At 35.3% G+C, this 19,084-nt stretch overlaps 1 protein-coding gene across 1 annotated transcript in view; it reads right to left on the bottom strand.

Annotated features, from left to right (window-relative positions):
- Positions 1-19,084, bottom strand: part of KHDRBS2 (KH RNA binding domain containing, signal transduction associated 2) — a 546,592-nt gene that overhangs the window by 15,037 nt on the left and 512,471 nt on the right. The window contains exon 8 of the mRNA XM_055330453.1: positions 5,207-5,265. Within this exon, the coding sequence (XP_055186428.1) occupies positions 5,207-5,265 (59 nt within the window). The remainder of the gene's footprint in view (positions 1-5,206; positions 5,266-19,084) is intronic.

The following is a 19,084-nucleotide window of genomic DNA, read 5'->3' on the forward strand; positions in this document are numbered from 1 at the left end:
AAATTGTACGCAAATATACTGAATAATCTAGTTATGATGATGTCCAAAAGGATGCATGCTTTTCTTTGAGGTCAACATATTTGTCACTTCAACATGAATTATAGGCCTGAGAAAGACAAATACAATTTTAATCTAGTGATACACAAAACACAATGTATAAAGATTCTGAGTGTAGCATCACATCGAATGATTGGGTTTTTACTTCTGGTGTTTTATTTCAAATCGTTTCTAAAGGAATCCTAAAGAGATTCCATCTGTGACTCTTTTGAAGGCAGGACCCTATTATCCTGAAGAGAATTCCTTCTTCCTTTCCCAATACCTGTTTGCCCCATTGTTCTTTCCACCAACCTGACCAAAGGAGGCAACTGATTGTGAGCCTTCCGCTTACTGTCCAAATCTAAGATGTTGCCATGAAACCGAGAACTGGGGCTATTTACTTTATAAAAACAATCATCCCACTGAGATTTAGTATCTGTACTCAGGATACAACCAAAATGTAACAGAGAGGAATTACTAATTTAGAATGGAATTGAAAAAGTAAGTGGAGATGCGAGGTTTAAATGTTATTTAAAAGATTGCACACAGTTCATTAAAGGTAAGCTATAAATTGATGCTAGTTAATACACTAGTTATGTGAGGTATGGAAAATTAATGGGAAAAAAACAGCAATCTATATTTGAGATGAATAGGTCCTCAAATAAGTGCTCCACATACATATTTAAATTTTATCATCTGTCAATTTGAATATGATAGGATGAGCAACCTATCAGCATGAAGCCTGAACTTCAAGCTCCCTCCACATAATAACTTGATTCCAAAATCTGAGTGTATAGAATGCATATTAATTTATTAATTAGATTTCAAGATTATGATGCTGAGCACTATTTCTCAACTTTTGACTTGGCTTTTTTCCTACTGTTTGTAGAAAATAGGAGATTATGAGAATTCTCAAAATTTAAATGTTAGTTACTATGTGGATTGACCACAAGTATTTTCTTTATTTCCTGATTGTACAAAAGGAATATCCCTTTTCAACTGATCATATTAGTGGTTATTCTGATAGCACATGTGAAAATATATTAAATTCTGCATTTTTTTCAAGGTAAAATTGAAATGATTAAGACCTGAAAAAGAAAACCTTTATTTAATGACAGGAAGGTATTTAAGGATTTTTTTACAAAGCTGTCTACCTTGTGTTCTCTTTTTAAATAAATTTTTTGTGTGTTATGATGGATTAAAAATTAGCAGAATATAAACCAAAAAGTAAAGAATAAATAAATAGAGTAGTGTAACTCAGGAGGATTTAAATTTCCTTTTTTCAAAACTAATTTTCTATAGTGGAGGTGCATTATTTTTTATAATATGAGAAAAATAACATATTTTAGGTGAATCAGGCCTATGTATCTGCTTAGATTTCTAAACACTGTGGAAAAAAATCTTAAAAAATAAAAGCAATTTCACATGTGTATCATTTAAAACATAGTTGCTTTTTTGTTCAGAGTCCTGGATCTCTATTCTGTGGCCAAATATGCACCACAGAGGGGTCACAATGAGCCGAGAGGGTTACGGAGAATGGGATGGACCTTAGGCTGCTGAAATCCTGACTTGTGAGCAGTTCCTCCCTCAGCCCACTGTGCTGCACACATAACATTTTTTTGTAAGATTTGTACCATGAAAAGAGCATGCGACACATTCGCTAGATTTCTTTGCTTCACCCCCTGGAATAGCAGTTCTGACTCCAACAAACTCAATAAACTCTGTCCCGAATAATTATCCTTCTGATGTAAAAATCAAAAAGGAATTCTTCCTAAGTTATAATGCATAGAATGTTGACATATCAGCATTTGCAAACAAAGAATAAAAACGCCTTGAAAGTGAAGCATATTCTTGAATTCTTGCTCAATAATATCAGAAAATGGCAGCGGATCCTAGTGGCCAAAGAAACGATTATGGCCCGAAAGACTAGTCTATTTTTAGGCATGTATATGTATCTAATCTAAAAGATTATGGCCCTAAAGACTAGTCTATTTTTAGGCATGTATATGTATCTAATCTTTCTACACTAAGAATATGGCTAATTTGGCTAACATTTTATTTAATAAAATAGGTTTAAAAAAAGTTATTCCTACTTATCTTACTCTGTCCAGACATCTTCCTCATTACTTTATTAAATATAATTTATCAACTTTTTCTGGGTGCTGAGAATTGATTATTGGTAAATTGTAATTTGACCCAGAATGAAATCTGGTGCTTGTGGGCAGGTGTAGCTTTTAAAATAAAAGGGGTTCTCTAGACATTGCTGCAGTGGAAGAATGAAACAATCAAGAGAGAATTATGCAAGGCCTATAGATCAGAGAGATGAGCCCCACTCTCCCAACCATGGCCCCTACAAGTCCATTGTAAGATCCGAAAAGCAATAGTGTATATTCATACTCTTTTCCCTATTATCTTACATGGTAATAATATCAAAAAAAATAATTAGAAACAGAAAACTCATATCTTTTATTATGGGCTACACAATCAGATATCCCTGCCGTTATACACGTTCATCCCTGCCGTTATACACGTACTTCCATAAAGTAAAGCTCATAGGTGTGCTTTTCCTCAAATCATCATGCCAAGTGTAAAAAACAATGATTACATTTTGCAATTGAAAATACCAGTTTTTAAAAAGTGATTTACAAATAGTAATGTAAATTTCAAGAGATTGTTCACCAGAGTATTTCCAGGATTGAGAGCAATAGCTTGCACATATTAGCCATTAAATAAATATTTGTTACATGAGTAATGTTCTCTGACCTTCTCTTGTATCACTAGTTTATAATCTGGCACAGTTTTTTGTATGGTAGCCAAAGGTTTCTCAACAATAGGCAGTAGGAACAGAGGAGGGAATATGCCTATCATGTACACCATCATATTTTAAAAATATTTTTTATTTATTTGAAAAAGGGAAAGAGAGAGAGCAAGAGAGAGACAGCACCAGCAGAGTGAAGTGCAGAGTGTGAAGCAGACTCCCTCTTGAGTGGGGAGCCCGATGTGCAGCTCTATCCCAGGACCCCAGGATTATGACCTGAACCAAAGGCAGACATTTAACCAACTGAGCCACCCAGGTGCCCTTTGATTCCTATTTAAGAATATGCTTAGAACAATGCAGATTTACTTTTGTTCTCTTGAACTAAGAGAATACTGTAGCAACTGAGCCAGACCTGTGCGAACTTGTCTATCACTTATTTTTTCTGAGAAATTATTTCTGAAAATATGTTTCAGTTATTTTGGAGAATATCCCTGTGTCTGACAGCAGGGAGATTATGTTCATTTGATTGGTGCTGGAGAAGCTGGAGTCTGAGACAGAGTGAGTCTAGTGCTCATTTTGTGTTAATTCTTTATTTTTTCCTGTAAAATTCTCCAGGAAACCTTCATTACCTTAGATTAGTGGGACTGCAGCTGGCAGGATTTAGAGGAATTTTACTAAGCTCAACATTCTTCCTTTAAAATAAACTCAAGTTTAAAGTACTAGATCCTGTTCTTTCATTCTAGGTCCACTGAATTCTGCCCTCACTCCCAACAACAAAACCAGACACGCTGGAATTCACATTCTTGCTCTGTCATTTGCTAACTGTTTAACTCGGGCAAGTTACTTACTGCTCTGAACTTCAGCTCCTTATTTGTAAACCACAGATGACAATACGAGTGTATACCCAGTATGATTCTAATAGGGATTAGATTATGTAGATATACATGCAACGTTTAATGAGGATTATTTCTGTAATCTCTAATCCTCATTACAAATTGCTGAGTACAGAGCCATAATAGGTAGGTGCTTCAGGTCTGGTAGCAGCAACTAACAGCATTCTAACCACTGATGAGAATATAAAAACGGAAGCTGAGTCCCACAGCTGTGTTCTCATATTGACTTACTTCTGTTGTTTAGTTTGCTCATTATAAAATGGAGATAAAAATGCTCAATAGTTCAGTTTATCATAAAAAATAAATGAAAAGGTATATGTAAGTAAGCAGTTTATGAATGGCAATGACTGTGGGGTTGGTTTATTTTTCTACTCCTATTTCTGAGCTTGGCCTCATGATACTCTACCCAGAGAAGGAAGTCGATTCGGTAACTCTAGTTTCAAGGACACTGCACTTCCTCCTTGCTGAGGTCTGGACCTTCCCTTCTCTATCCGTATGAAGCACCACACCTGCATCATGTGGAGCCCCAAACACACACAGTCAACATTCATGTTTTCTTTCACTGCTCCCTCATAAAGAGAAACAGAGTGGCTTTTGTATTATTTCAACAAAAATTTGGGACTGAAAACATTTAAGTGAGTGTTATTTTTAAAGGAGGTCAACTAGTGACACTGCATATGTATTTTTTGAAGATTTTATGTATTTATTTATTCATGAGACACACAGAAAGAGAGGCAGAGACATAGGCAAGAGGGAGAAGAAGGCTCCCAGCGGGGTGTCTGATGCTGGACTCCATCCCTAGATCCCAGGATCAGGTCCTTAGCCAAAAGCAGATGCTCAGCCACTGAGCCACACAGGCACCCCCCACCCAACTGCATATGTATTTTAAAGAAATAAAAACTACCCTTCAAAATAGTATGATATACTATATTGATATATCACAGATACTCAATAAATCTTACTGAATTGAATTACAGTTAATCTTAAGTAGTATTTTAATTAAACAGCATATTTTTGAAATTAATTAATTTTATAAACTGACATGCTATTTGACTATTAATTCTTATGCCAAGCATTATATGGCACTTCTGAGAGCTGTGAATCCTAGAAGAAAATAACCTGAAAGCTACAATTTCTGCTCTTAAAAGTTTCAAAATATTTTAACTGTGTATTACTCTAATGATCTTTCTGACAGTAGGAAAGACATAGCATTGTTGTCAAATCAATGAGTCAGACAATGGACACAGTGGAACATATAAGACACTGTTCAGAATGCTCACTGTTGCTGTTGAAAATGAACTATGATTGTGATTAATTGCTTTTGAAATTTTGATCAAAATTGATCTGTCCAGTTTTCTGGCACTGGCTCTTGTATGTCATATCTCACCCTGGAATTACATAAATCAATTTAGTCTGGACTTCTGTAAAAACTGGGGGTAGAAAGATAGAAGTAATTTCTGAGCTGTCAGTGACTGATGGATGTTCTGATTTTACAGATTTAGTAAAGAAAAGGTCTTACCGTAGCTGTCATAGGCATCCTCACTTACTCCATGACCGTAGTCATAGTATTCAGGCACACTGCAACAGATTTAGACAGCAATCAATGCTACTGTAATCAGGAGGAATCAAGCCAGAAACTCATATGGAATTTGAAAGCAAAATGTGTGTTAAAGTAATATTTCGAATACCTCAAGAATTTCTAGGCATAAAACACAATCCTAAAAAAAATATTCAGTAGGAAAGATACAGGTTATTGACAAGGAGCACTATGATTTTGTCATGCCACCTCAGAACTTCCTTATCTCTAACCTCCAGTTTTAGAAATCAAATTTCCCTTAAAACACAAGTATAATACTTCAAAATTTGTCAAGAGGAAAGTTATAAAGCTCTATTTCAAAGAAAAACTGCTACATAAGTTGACCATATTGTCAATTGTGTATGGCTTTTAATGCTGTTACCTTAAGAAATATGCATCCATTTCATCTTCATTTCTAAACACTGAAATTATATTTTTACTCCCCTCTAGCCCTTCCACAGTATGTCCATGCACTTTTCAAATATATAAGCAATTTATTTTTACTTAGTATTTTGCTAGATGCTTCCTTGTTTCCTTCCTCCATTTCTTATTCAAGTTACTTCAAGTCTTCCCTCAGTACAATTGTCATCATTCTTTTGCACGCCAAGTTTTTCCCTTTAAAGCACCCATCTCATCAGCATCCAAGCGTTTTGTATATCTCTCATCCCCAAAAAGTCCCCCCTCACCCCCACATCTCCTTCTAATGACTATTCCTTTCTCTGCCCCATTCCAGCAAAATTTCTTGAAAAGAGGCAACTGTTCACTTTTTTCACTGTCTCTCCTTTTATATATATGCTTTTGAAGACAATCCAATTAGGTTGTTGCCTCCAATGACACAGCTCTTATCAATACCTTGACATTTCAAATCTAATGGTCAAGACGTGGTCCTCATTTTACATTAGCACCATGTAACACAGTTGACCATTTTCTGCTCCTTTGACCATTCCAGTTGCTTCTGAGATGTCCTCAGAATATTAACTATTTATATTAATATATTCACATTGATCATTTATGAGACACTATATTTGCCCTTAAATAAGCTCCTTCATTTATGAGACACTATTTTCTCCTCAAATATGCTCCTTCATTTTACATCCTCTGCTTGAATATTAACTTTTGATTTATATATTATATGTATAATGACTTTGTAAGTTATTTCAAGGTTAATAATTTCTTTTAAGTATATGAAAGTGTGGCAAGAAAATGGATCAATATCAAATACCAAATTGTACAAGGACTGAGGTACCCTAGGGTTAGGTTGAAAGGAAAGACACAAAAACCTAAAATTTTGTGGTTATCATTATCCTTCAGAGCAATCCCATAGGTCTCATCAGATTAAATACTTCAGATTTCACTGATATTGCTCTCTTATAAGCCTATACATTAGAGGTGAAAAAGAGAGGCAGAGAGAAGCTTGGCCCTCTTTATCTTTCTGGGAGGCAACTGATAATGCACTAATTCAATTTTAGTGTAAAGTAGTTGGAAAAAAATAAAAGACTACCAAGCCAAGCCTCCATTGCCCAGAATGTTTATACACAAATTATCTAGGAAAAATATACAGTAATATGTTTTTCTTCCCATCCTGAGACTATGGAAGTCTAAGGTCATGGATTAGTGACTGGCTATTTATCTCTTCTCTCAAATCCTAAGCTTCATATAAGTTATACAACCTAATTGAGAACCCTCATTGATATGTAGCAAATTCCTGAGAGTTGTTACATGAGCTCCCTGGATGATCAAGAAATGGCAGTCATGAGAAGATGATTTAATAAGCAGCATTCCCATTTAGAGAGATGAAGAGAAAATGAGGACATTGACAGCAGCTTCTATCTTTGTCATAATCAGTAATTTTTCCGTGAAAAAGCCTGCTCATTTTTCAAAGTGCTGTTTGAAGACCACTAACTCCAAACACTCTCTAGTGACATGTCTATGTTTCTTACTGGGTTTCTATTTTAATTTTAATTAATGAAGGTAAGAGACAGGAAGAAGAAAGTAGTGAGAGAGACATGACAAAGCAACTGTGGCTATTGTGTGTCATAAATGACACATATATACCAGAATGGAGTTTGAACTTTCAGCTACTCTGAAAAAGGGAAAGTAGGACATAGAAGACATTTGTAATATAATAGATAATGCAAAATAATAGATAATAATCATAGTGGACTCTGTCAAAGTCCATACGTTTGCTCACCCACAGATTACCTCTCATTTCTTCCACAGGAGAACCTTTTGTGTGGACAAACAGCTGCACAATGAATGAACACATTGCTCAGCTATCCTTACAATTAGATGTGTCCTGTGACTGAGTCAGAAAACATGGGATGTGCACATGTGTGAGGGTGGCAACCTTGAAGTTATCTCCAATTTAATTACAAGCTCCTCGTCTTGGACTTGTGCACTGTCACCTCCTCAGTTGGTAGAATGCACTCAAAGTGATACTCTAGCAGGAACCATGCAAATAAGGAGAGTGTCTTAGGAAGTTGTGGACTGCAACATGGGACATCATTTTGTCTCTAAATGATGATCATGTTGGAGCAGACTTACTGTAAGTCACTGCCTACCTCAGGGATTGTTGTGAGAATTTTTTTTATCTTGTTTGAGCCACTGAACTTTGTATCTCTCTGTTACAACAATTTAGTCTAACAAAGAAATTAGTATGTAAAAGTGTAGAACTGCCATTAAAATCCCCAAATATTGGGCATTAGCTTAGTGCGAGATGGAGAGTGCAAGGGAAAAAATATAGTAGGGTAGAAAGCTAATAAGCCTTGTTATGCCATTGCCTGAGAAAACTTGGAGCAGTGGGCTATAGGTCTGCATATATTTTGACACTACAGGAAAAAGCCAAACAAAGCCCAGCTGTTCATAATCCTGCTGCTTTTAGAAAGGTTTACAAAAGTCATGAGCTTAAATAAGAATGGGCCAATTTACCAGAAGAAACAAAAATGAATAGAACATTGCTAGAGAAGTTATCTCTGTCTGATTTATGTGTCAGTTCTATAATTTAAAGTGAAAGAGTGTTCAGAAATTTAGGGCTTAACAGGATTGGAGAAGTCAGCTGTTTCTGTATTCCAATCGGAAGAGATAATGAGTGTTGCTCAAAAATGCCCTCCTCTCTTTTCATTAGACTACACTGCCATATATGAATTACCCCCAGAACAATTCTCAGATCCCTGAACATGAACAATCAGGAAACATGCTGTAAAATTTTGAAATTCCCAACAAGGATATGGTATACTTGACTCGGTTTAGATGTGGCTATGGGTAAGACCATTTATCCACTAGAATAAGGAAGAACCTTCTAGTAAACCTGGTATGAACTCCAGAAAAGAAAACCAAGGTTGCCAGATGCACTAATCAAAATATTATTTCAATATTGTTGCTTAGGTGTCTTTGCTTGTCAAGATTTTATAATTTTTATTGTCTATGGAGCCTTCAGCGTGTCCCAATGAAAGTTTCTATTCTGGTGATGCTGTTCCCTTTCTACCACTTTATACTGGATATTATGTATGAGGAAGAAAATTGATAGCAGAAAAGATTATCTGTTTATCATTTTATAGGTTGCCAGACTTTAAAGAATCACATCAAGACCTAATGTACAGGTCTGTATATTTCACAGTGATTCTGGATTTTGAGCTAGTTGCAGTGACTAGAATGAAACTTGGATTTTCTCTGTTGAGTAGAAGGTAGGCATCTTTGTTTGTTTTAATGAAAAGAAGGATATTTACTTGTACTTGGATGACTAGAGCGTTGGACATAGAAGACTTCTAGCTGTATGCCTGCAAAATCCATTTGTCTTTTCTTCCATAAGAGAGACTGACCATCTCAGGACTAACTACATTTCCTAGTTTCCCTTATATTGACGGTGGTCAGGCACAGGATGATGTGTAAAAGTTTTTTAATGATCTGCTTAAGAATAAAGTCCTTTGTCTTTTATGTAACTGGCTAGAAATGTGAATGATTGGGGTGGGGCCAGAGATGGTATAGTGAACTAATAAATCTTTTTGTCTCCCCAAATTCATATGTTGAAATCTTACACCCCGCCACGTGATGGTATTAGGAGGTGGGGCCTTTGGGAAGTAATTAGATCATGAGAGTGGAGCCCTTATAAATGATTAGTGCCCTTAGAAATGGAGACCCCAGAGAGCTTTCTTGTGTTCTTTCTACCATGTGAGAATACAAGAAGACATAAATCTGCAACCCAGAAGAGGGTTCTCACCAAAACCCAACCATGCTGGGACCCTGATATGGGACTTCTAGCCTTCAGGATTGTAGGAAATAAATTTCTATTTTATAAGCTACCCCAGGTATGGTATTCTGTTATAACAGCCTAAACTAAGAAAGCTACCATTCCTCTAGCCTGAGTCCCTAAATGGTGTCATGGAGCAGAACCCACCTACTAGCCCATGTTTATTATGTATGAAGGAGATAAATTTTTCTCTTATTTGGGCCAGTGTATTGTAGATCTCCTTACTAAGGAAGCTATACCCAATACCCCAAATGATATAGTTGACAATTGAAGCAACCCTTTAAAGATGAACAGACATCCAGTAAATATTTGTTGAATGAATAAATGATTAAATAAAAAAATTCAGGAAGACATGATTGTGTTTGAACATGAATAATTTTAGAAGATTTTGCTATAGGGATCCCTGGGTGGCGCAGCGGTTTGGCGCCTGCCTTTGGCCCAGGGCGCGATCCTGGAGACCGGGGATCGAATCCCACGTCAGGCTCCCGGTGCATGGAGCCTGCTTCTCCCTCTGCCTGTGTCTCTGCCTCTCTCTCTCTCTGTGTGTGTGACTATCATAAATAAATAAAAAAAAGAAGATTTTGCTATAAATATCTTTATAAAACTTTGTGTGTGCTTCAGAAGGGATGTCTAGTTATATTGATAGCAATGAGAGCATTGAAAAATGAAACACTTTTATTTTCTGATATGAATGGAATTCAGATTAAAAGTTTAAAAATAATGTAACTGACCAGTGTATCTGTGATTTTTATATTCTATTATATTATTTTTCAACTTTAAAAACATATATGATTTGACTAGAGAAAACATTATAGTGTTGGCTCTATCCTTTTCATGTCATTATTTCAGAAAGCTACTATTTCATTACATTTGTTTCATTTATCTGTTGTTTAATAATGTTGAAATGTCAGTAAAAGTGGACAAATGAGTTCAGTCTAAACACAACCTGGTTATTTAATTTTCAGTTTAGTTATCCCTTCTTATATTTAGAGAAATATAGCCATCAAGGTATCTAAACACATTGTGACAATTTTGGAAGTGTTAATTAAAATGACAATTATTGGTGATTTGGAACTTAATTACTCTCATGGTTTTAGCAGATGAGATTTTCCTAGGAACTGGCATATATATAAAATCAAGATATAGCACGTTAGCTGCAATGATTCATTAAACTATATCTAATTATTAGTAAAACTGTCCACACTATTTTGGCTTTTTGATATCAAGATCATAGACACTAATAAATATTTGGAAAAATGTGTATAAATAAGCAGAGTAAAGGAAGCAGGAAAAATATCAAGTTAATTTATTAATTGTAATTTTTAAAACTAGAACAAAATCAGAGATGGAAAATTTCAGTTCCTTTTTGGTGGATAGAGTAGTATTTTATCCTAAATAGACTGTTGGCAGTTTACTAAGACAACTAATTAAATGGCATTGAACACAACAGAAAAAATTAAGATGAAATGTGGATTCTAGGAAACCAAATGATATTGTCACCATAATCTGGCTGTTTTTCCGAGCACCTGTGACATAATGACACTTACGTTTCCTTAGTGCTTCACAATCTAGCAGTTGGTGTTCATGTTCATGTGGCAGGAGAAACCACACTGAGATTAGTTCAGAAGTCATTGAGACTAATCACGCTTGTAAAGGAAATATTTTGTACATTACATTACAAAGAGAGATACTGGCTATAAATTAAATGAGAACACTGCTCTATAAGATATGTTCATATTATCAAACCAGTCAGACTGGTATAAGTGGGAAAAAATAGAGGATGCAACTTTAAAAATCTAACTATTAAAATTTGACTTTACAAATACACCATGGCTTGTTGAGGTCCTCCAAAGATTAAAACTCCCCCTTCATAAGTTCCAGTTGGGTTTACTTTATGCCATGTTGTCTTTCATTTCAACCTTATTTTGATTCTTGAGTAAGCAGAAGATTTCTGTCTATGAAGTAGGAAAAATAGATGAGGATGAGCTTTAAATAAAGCTTCATTAATTATTTTCTGAATTGAAGAAAAGTAAAAACTACAAAATAATATTTTAGAAGGGATAAAGGGACTTGATTTATGTATTAATATGAAAGATTTATAATTTATAGCTGCCTAATTTTTTATTTTTATTTTTTTAGAAAGAGAGAGAGAGCATGTGAGCAGAGGGGTATGGGGCAGGAGAGAGAGAGAATCTTAAGCAGGCTTCATACCCAGCATGGAGCTGAACACAGTGCTTGATCTCATGAACCTGGGATCATGACCTGAACTAAAATCAAGAGTCAGACACTTAACCGATCAAGCCACCCAGTACTTCTTTCAAAAACTATTTTTAGCACTTGAATACTCAAAATTTGCAGCCTTAAGCATTTATGCTGAAACCTTGTTATGTTGTGTGTTTATGCAGTATTTCCAGAAATATTTTCCAAATAAAGGTAAGTTTTCAGCCCAACTCTCATCCTTAAATTGAAATTGGTAGTTTTTTATTTTTATATACACTTATATGGTGATCAAATCCTTCTGTTAAATTTCATAAAGTTCCATGAAAGTGCTACTTACAAAACTGTAAACCTAGCGTGTAGATTATGATTGTAACACACTAGTACATTTTGAAAAGCAACCAAATGTGCTTGAATTTTGATAAGTAAATTGTACAGATGAGTGGTGGTCTCTGAATCCACTGCCATAATTAATAATACAGAAGATAGTAGTGAAGACTCATAATATTTACTGGGCTGCTACCAATTAATTTCAAGAGTTTAGAAATGAAATACTCTGGATTATTATTAAAACTGGTAAATGTAAAACACAATTATGATATATCCAGTCATAAGGAAAAAACATAGGAAAGAAAACATATACCATAATTGCTTATTATGAGTGAATCCACCTATGTATAAAGTTCTTAATCTCAGCTTTGAGATTAAAATAACATATACCAATAACATTAGAACTAATATGGGATTTAAATATGAAAAATATATAGCTTAATTACTTAAGCAGCATTATGTGCTCATAATTTATTACTTCATTTTCTCTTCAATAATTTTTCCATTTAGAAATTGGCCTTTATTCTGAGGGCAATTGGAGAATTAAAACATACAAGCTAACTTTCTGATACTAGAAATTAGTGCTCACATATATGATCATTTACTTTTTTTAGGAATTCACTATCATTGCATTCATTAGTAAACTCAACTGTGTAACTTATATATTCCTATTACAGAAATACTCAAAATAAATTTTAAAGAAATGAAATTCTCTTAAAAATATATATTATTTATATGTTTAATTTTTTTAAAGATTCTTTTTATTCATGAAAGACACAGAGAGGCATAGATACGGGCAGAGGGAGAAGCAGGCTCCTGGCAAGGAGTCCGATGCGGGACTTAATACCCGGACCTTGGGATCGTGCCCTGATCCAAAGGCAGACACTCAACCACTGAGCCACCCAGGCATCCCTATATTTATGTTTACATATAACATATATACACAAATGTGTGTGTAAAATATATGTACATTATATATTGTGTGTGTGTGTGTAAAAAAAAAATATTTTAACTAGGTTCCATGCCCAGCATAGAGCCCAACATGGGTTCATGAACTGGTAACTCTGAGATCAACACCTGACCTGTGAAAGTCAGATGCTTAACTAACCGAACAACCCAGATGCCCCTAAAATATTTTTAAACACTGAAATATGTTGATAATTTTGTGTGTATGATCAAAAATATTACATGAAATGCATTTCTTTTTATGTATGTGTTTTAAATAAAATGCAAATACCCTTTTCTATGCTCTAATATCAGTAGTTTTCACAGTTCTACAAAGGGAAAGTCACTGCTTTAGATACATATGTATTTTTAAAGTATCCTTACAATTTTACCAAGATTGAATGGATAGTTTTAAAATATTTTTGAAATTCATTCATTCATTCGTTCTGTTCGACCCATAGTGTTACACAAAAAGCACGTTATTGAGTGGCCATATTTGCATATAAAGAGAATATAAATTTGTATCTTCGAAAATTAACTAGAAAACTAAATACATTAACATAATGCATGCATGCATGGAGAGAGAAATTGCATAATTCTCTGCAGTTATCCTGACCAATTTGTTTTGAGGAGTCAAAGATATATCTCTCACTCAAAGGTAGCTCATGAGACAGAAAAGTCCACAGTCTATTCCCTGATCCATTTGGAGGAAAATCAGTATTTCTTCTAAAAATGATACATAGAATATAGAAAGAAAAGTATTTGAACTTAACATTGAAAGCTGCTCTTTTTCATTTTCATTCAGTGTATCATCTTTGATAAATCATTTAATCTCTCTCAATTCCAGTTTCCTCACCTTTAATATGGCAATAATAATATTTTCCTTGAGTATTAATGAGATAATCCATGACAGGCCCATGATAAGTACCTAGTACATAGCAGACACTCAGTAAATATTAATAACAGGTAATTGCAAAAAAACATGAAGAGAAATCTCACAGAGGAAGACATAGACATGGCCAACATGCACATGAGAAAATGCTCTGCATCACTTGCCATCAGGGAAATACAAATCAAAACCACAATTAGATACCACCTCACACCAGTGAGAATGGGGAAAATTAACAAGGCAGGAAACCACAAATGTTGGAGAGGATGCGGAGAAAAGGGAACCCTCTTACACTGTTGGTGGGAATGTGAACTGGTGCAGCCACTCTGGAAAACTGTGTGGAAGTTCCTCAAAGAGGTAAAAATAGACCTGCCCTACGACCCAGCAATTGCACTGTTGGGGATTTACCCCAAAGATACAGATGTGATGAAACGCTGGGACACCTGCACCCCGATGTTTCTAGCAGCAATGTCCACAATAGCCAAACTGTGGAAGGAGCCTCGGTGTCCATCGAAACATGAATGGATAAAGAAGATGTGGTTTATGTATACAATGGAATATTACTCAACCATTAGAAACGACAAATACCCACCATTTGCTTCAACGTGGATGGAACTGGAGGGTATTATGCTGAGTGAAGTAAGTCAATCGGAGAAGGACAAGCATTATATGTTCTCATTCATTTGGGGAATATAAATAATAGTGAAAGGGAATAGAGGAGAAGGGAAAAGAAATGGGTAGGAAATATCAGAAAGGGAGACAGAACATGGAAGACTCCTAACTCTGGGAAACGAACTAGGGGTGGTGGAAGGGGAGGAGGAGGGCAGGGGGTGGGGGTGACTGGGTGGTGGGCATTGAGGGGGGCACTTGACGGGATGAGCACTGGGTGTTATTCTGTATGTTGGCAAATTAAACACTGATAAAAATAAATTTATTATTAAAAAATAACAGGTAATTGTTCAATCAGTAAAGTCATAGACATAATGCTCCTCTTTTTCATATTCATAAAGGTTGCAATGCTGAAAGAGATTTCATCTTCTTGAAATACTCTGAAACATGAAATAACCATACATGCACTCTTAAGTTTCAGTTGATGGTATTTAATGTTCACGGGATGAAATATAGGCTGATTATTCATAAGGGAAGTGACATATTTGTTCTGCTCATAGATTAATGATCAAGATAGATGATCTATATAAGGCATCTAGTGTAGAATTATGATCAGCTTTGCAATGATCTACTTTATAGAAAATGGGTGTTTTAAGAGTACAAGATCATGCTCCAAATGAGAGAGAAATACATTTAGATATATTTTTGTGTTCTGGATTCAACACTGCATATACATTTCTGAAAATGGGCTCTTTTTATAGACACTCTTTAATCATTTGTTTCCAATTCAGCTTGTATTTTTTTGTTGTTGTTGACTTTGACCCTTTATTACATAAATGAAGGGTGAGCAATCTTAAAACAAAAACATGAATCTTCTGTTTTATTGCATGGAATTATCATTAGAACATAGAAATTATTTTAGACCTTCAACTGACTGATTAATTAGGCTCAGTGATACATGACATTATTAAATGAATTGTTGCATGCTTTTGGTACAAGTACACAGAAGCTATTGAACCCTAGTTTGAAATGGACATAATTCCAACTGTATATAAATTATCTTTTGGCTGAATCATAATTCATGAATATCAGTAAGATTTCAGTGCTGTAAACATCAGTATAATTTCTAATTATTTCAATACTCCAATCTAGTTGACTTTGAGACTGAATTCATTGGTGCAAACTGCACTGTGGCTATGTGTTAATGGTGATTTATATTCTTCTCCACTGAAATCATAAATGGAATCTCACCTCAGTTGCATAATTTTCCAGAACCACTTTTACTTATTAAAGGATTATTTTCATGCACCAGACTTTGGAAATTTAAATAAATAAAACAAAGTCTGGGGAAAGGATATATGAATTAATAATGGTGATTCTGTTTTGATAAGTCTTTTATTTATTTAAGGAAATAAAGCCACATTCTTCCAGAAACTTTCAAAATATAACTTAAATCAGGCGAGTCTGTGTCTCCGTATACCACCATCGTGGCATGCTAGAACCCAATTATAATTGTGCATTTTCATGTTTCTTTAATTCCCAGACTGTGAATGGTAATTCCCTTTTCTATCTGCCCGGCCTTTTCCCTATCACTCCTTTGTTACCAAACCCTATACCGTGACAGTAGAATGAATGTCTCCCAGTTCATGAATCCTTTCATGACCCTATGACTCTGACAATCGAACTTCCACTACTTCTTCACTAAGAAGGTATCCATCATCCTCTTGGGATTCAGCTCAGTGGTTGGCTTCTTATTAAAGCATTAGCAGGCAAGGTGTTGCCTTTTCAAACTTGCCTTCTGTAAGACCTTGCTGACATCGTCATTTAGAACAGCTCTCGTTGTCCCAGAAAGTTCTTTAAAATCTTTCTCTTCCTCTAGCATAATGGCTCTCAACAGCTAGTGTGCATAAGCATCATAAAGATACTGTGGCTAAAATGCAGATTCCTGAGACCCCATTCGTCAGTTTCTAAATCAGCTGGCCTCAGCAGGGGCCCCAAGATCTGCAATTTCACTTGCAGGTGTTTCTCATGCGGAAGTTCAGGATCATATTTTATTAAAAAAACCACACTAATTGTAAATAAATCCACATACTGGCTATGCCTTATTTGTTTTGAATATAGGTACAGAACAGTGACATTCAATGAGTGTGAGTTGAGTAAATGAATGAGTAGTTTTAAAATACTACATAATTTCTCTGTGAATCCTTTCTAAGCTGCCTGACAGTACAGCCAAGCAGATTTGTGGCGATGTTTACGACTGTTCTCACAGAATTTTAATTAGTGGTCAATGTCAATTTAAAGGTTGGTACTGAGCTATTTTTTTGGTACTCTGTTTTTCTGAAAAAAAAATTGAAAGGTACTTGATAAAGAAATATAAGATATGCTAAGAAGCATAACTTCTATTCTGGTTTTAAGAATTAGTATTCAAAAAAGCAGTTCCAAATCAACAATAGAAGGTGTAAATTACAAGGTGAAATGTCACAGAGATAAATGTACATTTCTGCATTTCAGCTAAAAAATCAATTGTAAAGATGCAGGATGGTGTTAGAACTGGTTTGACAGAAGTTCATTTAGGAAGAACCTAAGTTTTCAGTTGAAAACAAATTCAATAAAACCCAATAATGTGACACAGCCACTTAAGAAAACCACATGGTAGAGGCACCTGGGTGGCTCAGTCAGTTAAGTGTCTGCCTTTAGCTCAGATCATGATCTCAGGGTCCTGGGATCGAGCCCCGTGTCAGGCTCCCTGCTCAGTGGAGACACTGCTTCTCCCTTTCTTCCTCACTCATGCTTTCTCTCACCATCTCCGTGTGTCTATCTCTGTCTCTCTCAAACAAATAAATAAAATCTTAAAAAAACACATACATGGTAGGATGATGTTGAAATGAAATACTATAAAATAAGAAGCATTATTATACAGGATATTTATAATAACGCTGTATCTTTGCAGCAGTTAACTTTCATCTGATATAATGTACCTCAGGATCATTGTGCTACCCTTTAGGATGGACACTTGGACAACTGGAGTGGTTTTATGAGAGAACAACTAGGGTATTTAGTGAAATTGGAATCATGATATACCAAGAACAGTTTGAGGAAAACCATGTCTATGTGGGCACTGAATCCTGGACACTGGCTTGTTACTGGTAGAGTGATGTTCCTCAACAATCACAAAATATTACTATCATACAACATGAGACAATTATGTAAGTCGCGTGTTTCTGTTAGGCTAGAGGTCTGCTAATCGAGGCTAGGGTCACTGGGGGCTCTGTTCCAAGCTTGGATGAAATTGAGATTGACCTTGAGGTTTGGACTGCTCCTGTGTTCATTACAGAGCCCAGACTAAGGGCACAGTAGCTACCTAGAGAAGTTCTTGTCGTGGCAACAACAAAAAACAAGTGAGAAACATAGCCCTTTTAATGTAGAGGTTTAAGATGTGACATTGTTCTATTAGTCAAAGCAGGTTAAGTGATAGTGAGGAATCTGCCTCTTTTGTGAGAGATACTGAACAATTACACGGCAAAGGGTGTGAACATGGGGGCGGGGGATGAAGAATTGTAGCCAAGAAAGCACTCTATCACATTCTGGATATTGATAGAGGGGCATTATCTTCATAAAGAAAAGCTGATACACAAAACAAAACTAGATTTATTATGTGTAGCTTCACAAGCTGATTACTGATCAATGTATGCAAATGGAGATTACAGAGAAGAACATATTACTTCAGCTTGCGTTTCCTAATAAGCTGAGGTGTTAAAAACAAAATAAAGTGTTTGGGAAGCAATATGGTATTAGTACAAAGTGCCCAGTCTTTGGAATTGGACAGGAATCGGTTCAAACCTTGTTCAGTCCTGGGCAGATTAAACATTCTAAGCCTAGTTTCTTTATTTGTGACATAAGGATAAAACTATCTACCTCATATGATAATGTTATAAAGTACCTAATATAGGCCTCTCCACATAGCAGCTGCTCCATATTGTGGCTATTATTTTTATTAGAAACTTATTTCCTTTAGAAATGGTCAAGTGTTCCCTGACTACCTTTCAGAGTCCTCTCTTACTTCTTCCACACATCTTCTGAAACTCCAATTTTTTTAAGTTGGGTGTCTAAAATCATTAGGCAACAAACTTCTTACCTTAAGTGATAAACTATAGCTATTTCTGTCCTGCTTATAATAGTTACTTATTTATTTAAATGCAATAATATATATTTTTGGCACAGATGTAATATATAATAAATTCATTGTGCTGCCCTTATAAAATAGAAATAATTCTGAATATGAAACATCAGACCTACAGTATTGTAACTATAGAATTGTGATCCTGTACTTTAATGTACCATAGAGTTCACTATTCTCCTTCTAGCACCTGGAAAATAATAGGCCTTTAATAAATAATAAGCTTCATGAAACAGTAAAATAGGATGTTGAGATAATTATAAAGGGAAATCTAATTATGGAGAATTACTAATATCTTATAGATATTATTTTGGCTCTATTCCACATGCATCTGAGATAAGTTCTGTTCCCTTTTTTGAAGTACCTCTAGGATACCCCCAGTGTCATGTTTCGTCTCCCCTTCCTTCC

Source organism: Nyctereutes procyonoides, unplaced genomic scaffold (assembly GCF_905146905.1).
Source record: "Nyctereutes procyonoides isolate TBG_1078 unplaced genomic scaffold, NYPRO_anot_genome, whole genome shotgun sequence".
NCBI lineage: Eukaryota > Metazoa > Chordata > Mammalia > Carnivora > Canidae > Nyctereutes > Nyctereutes procyonoides.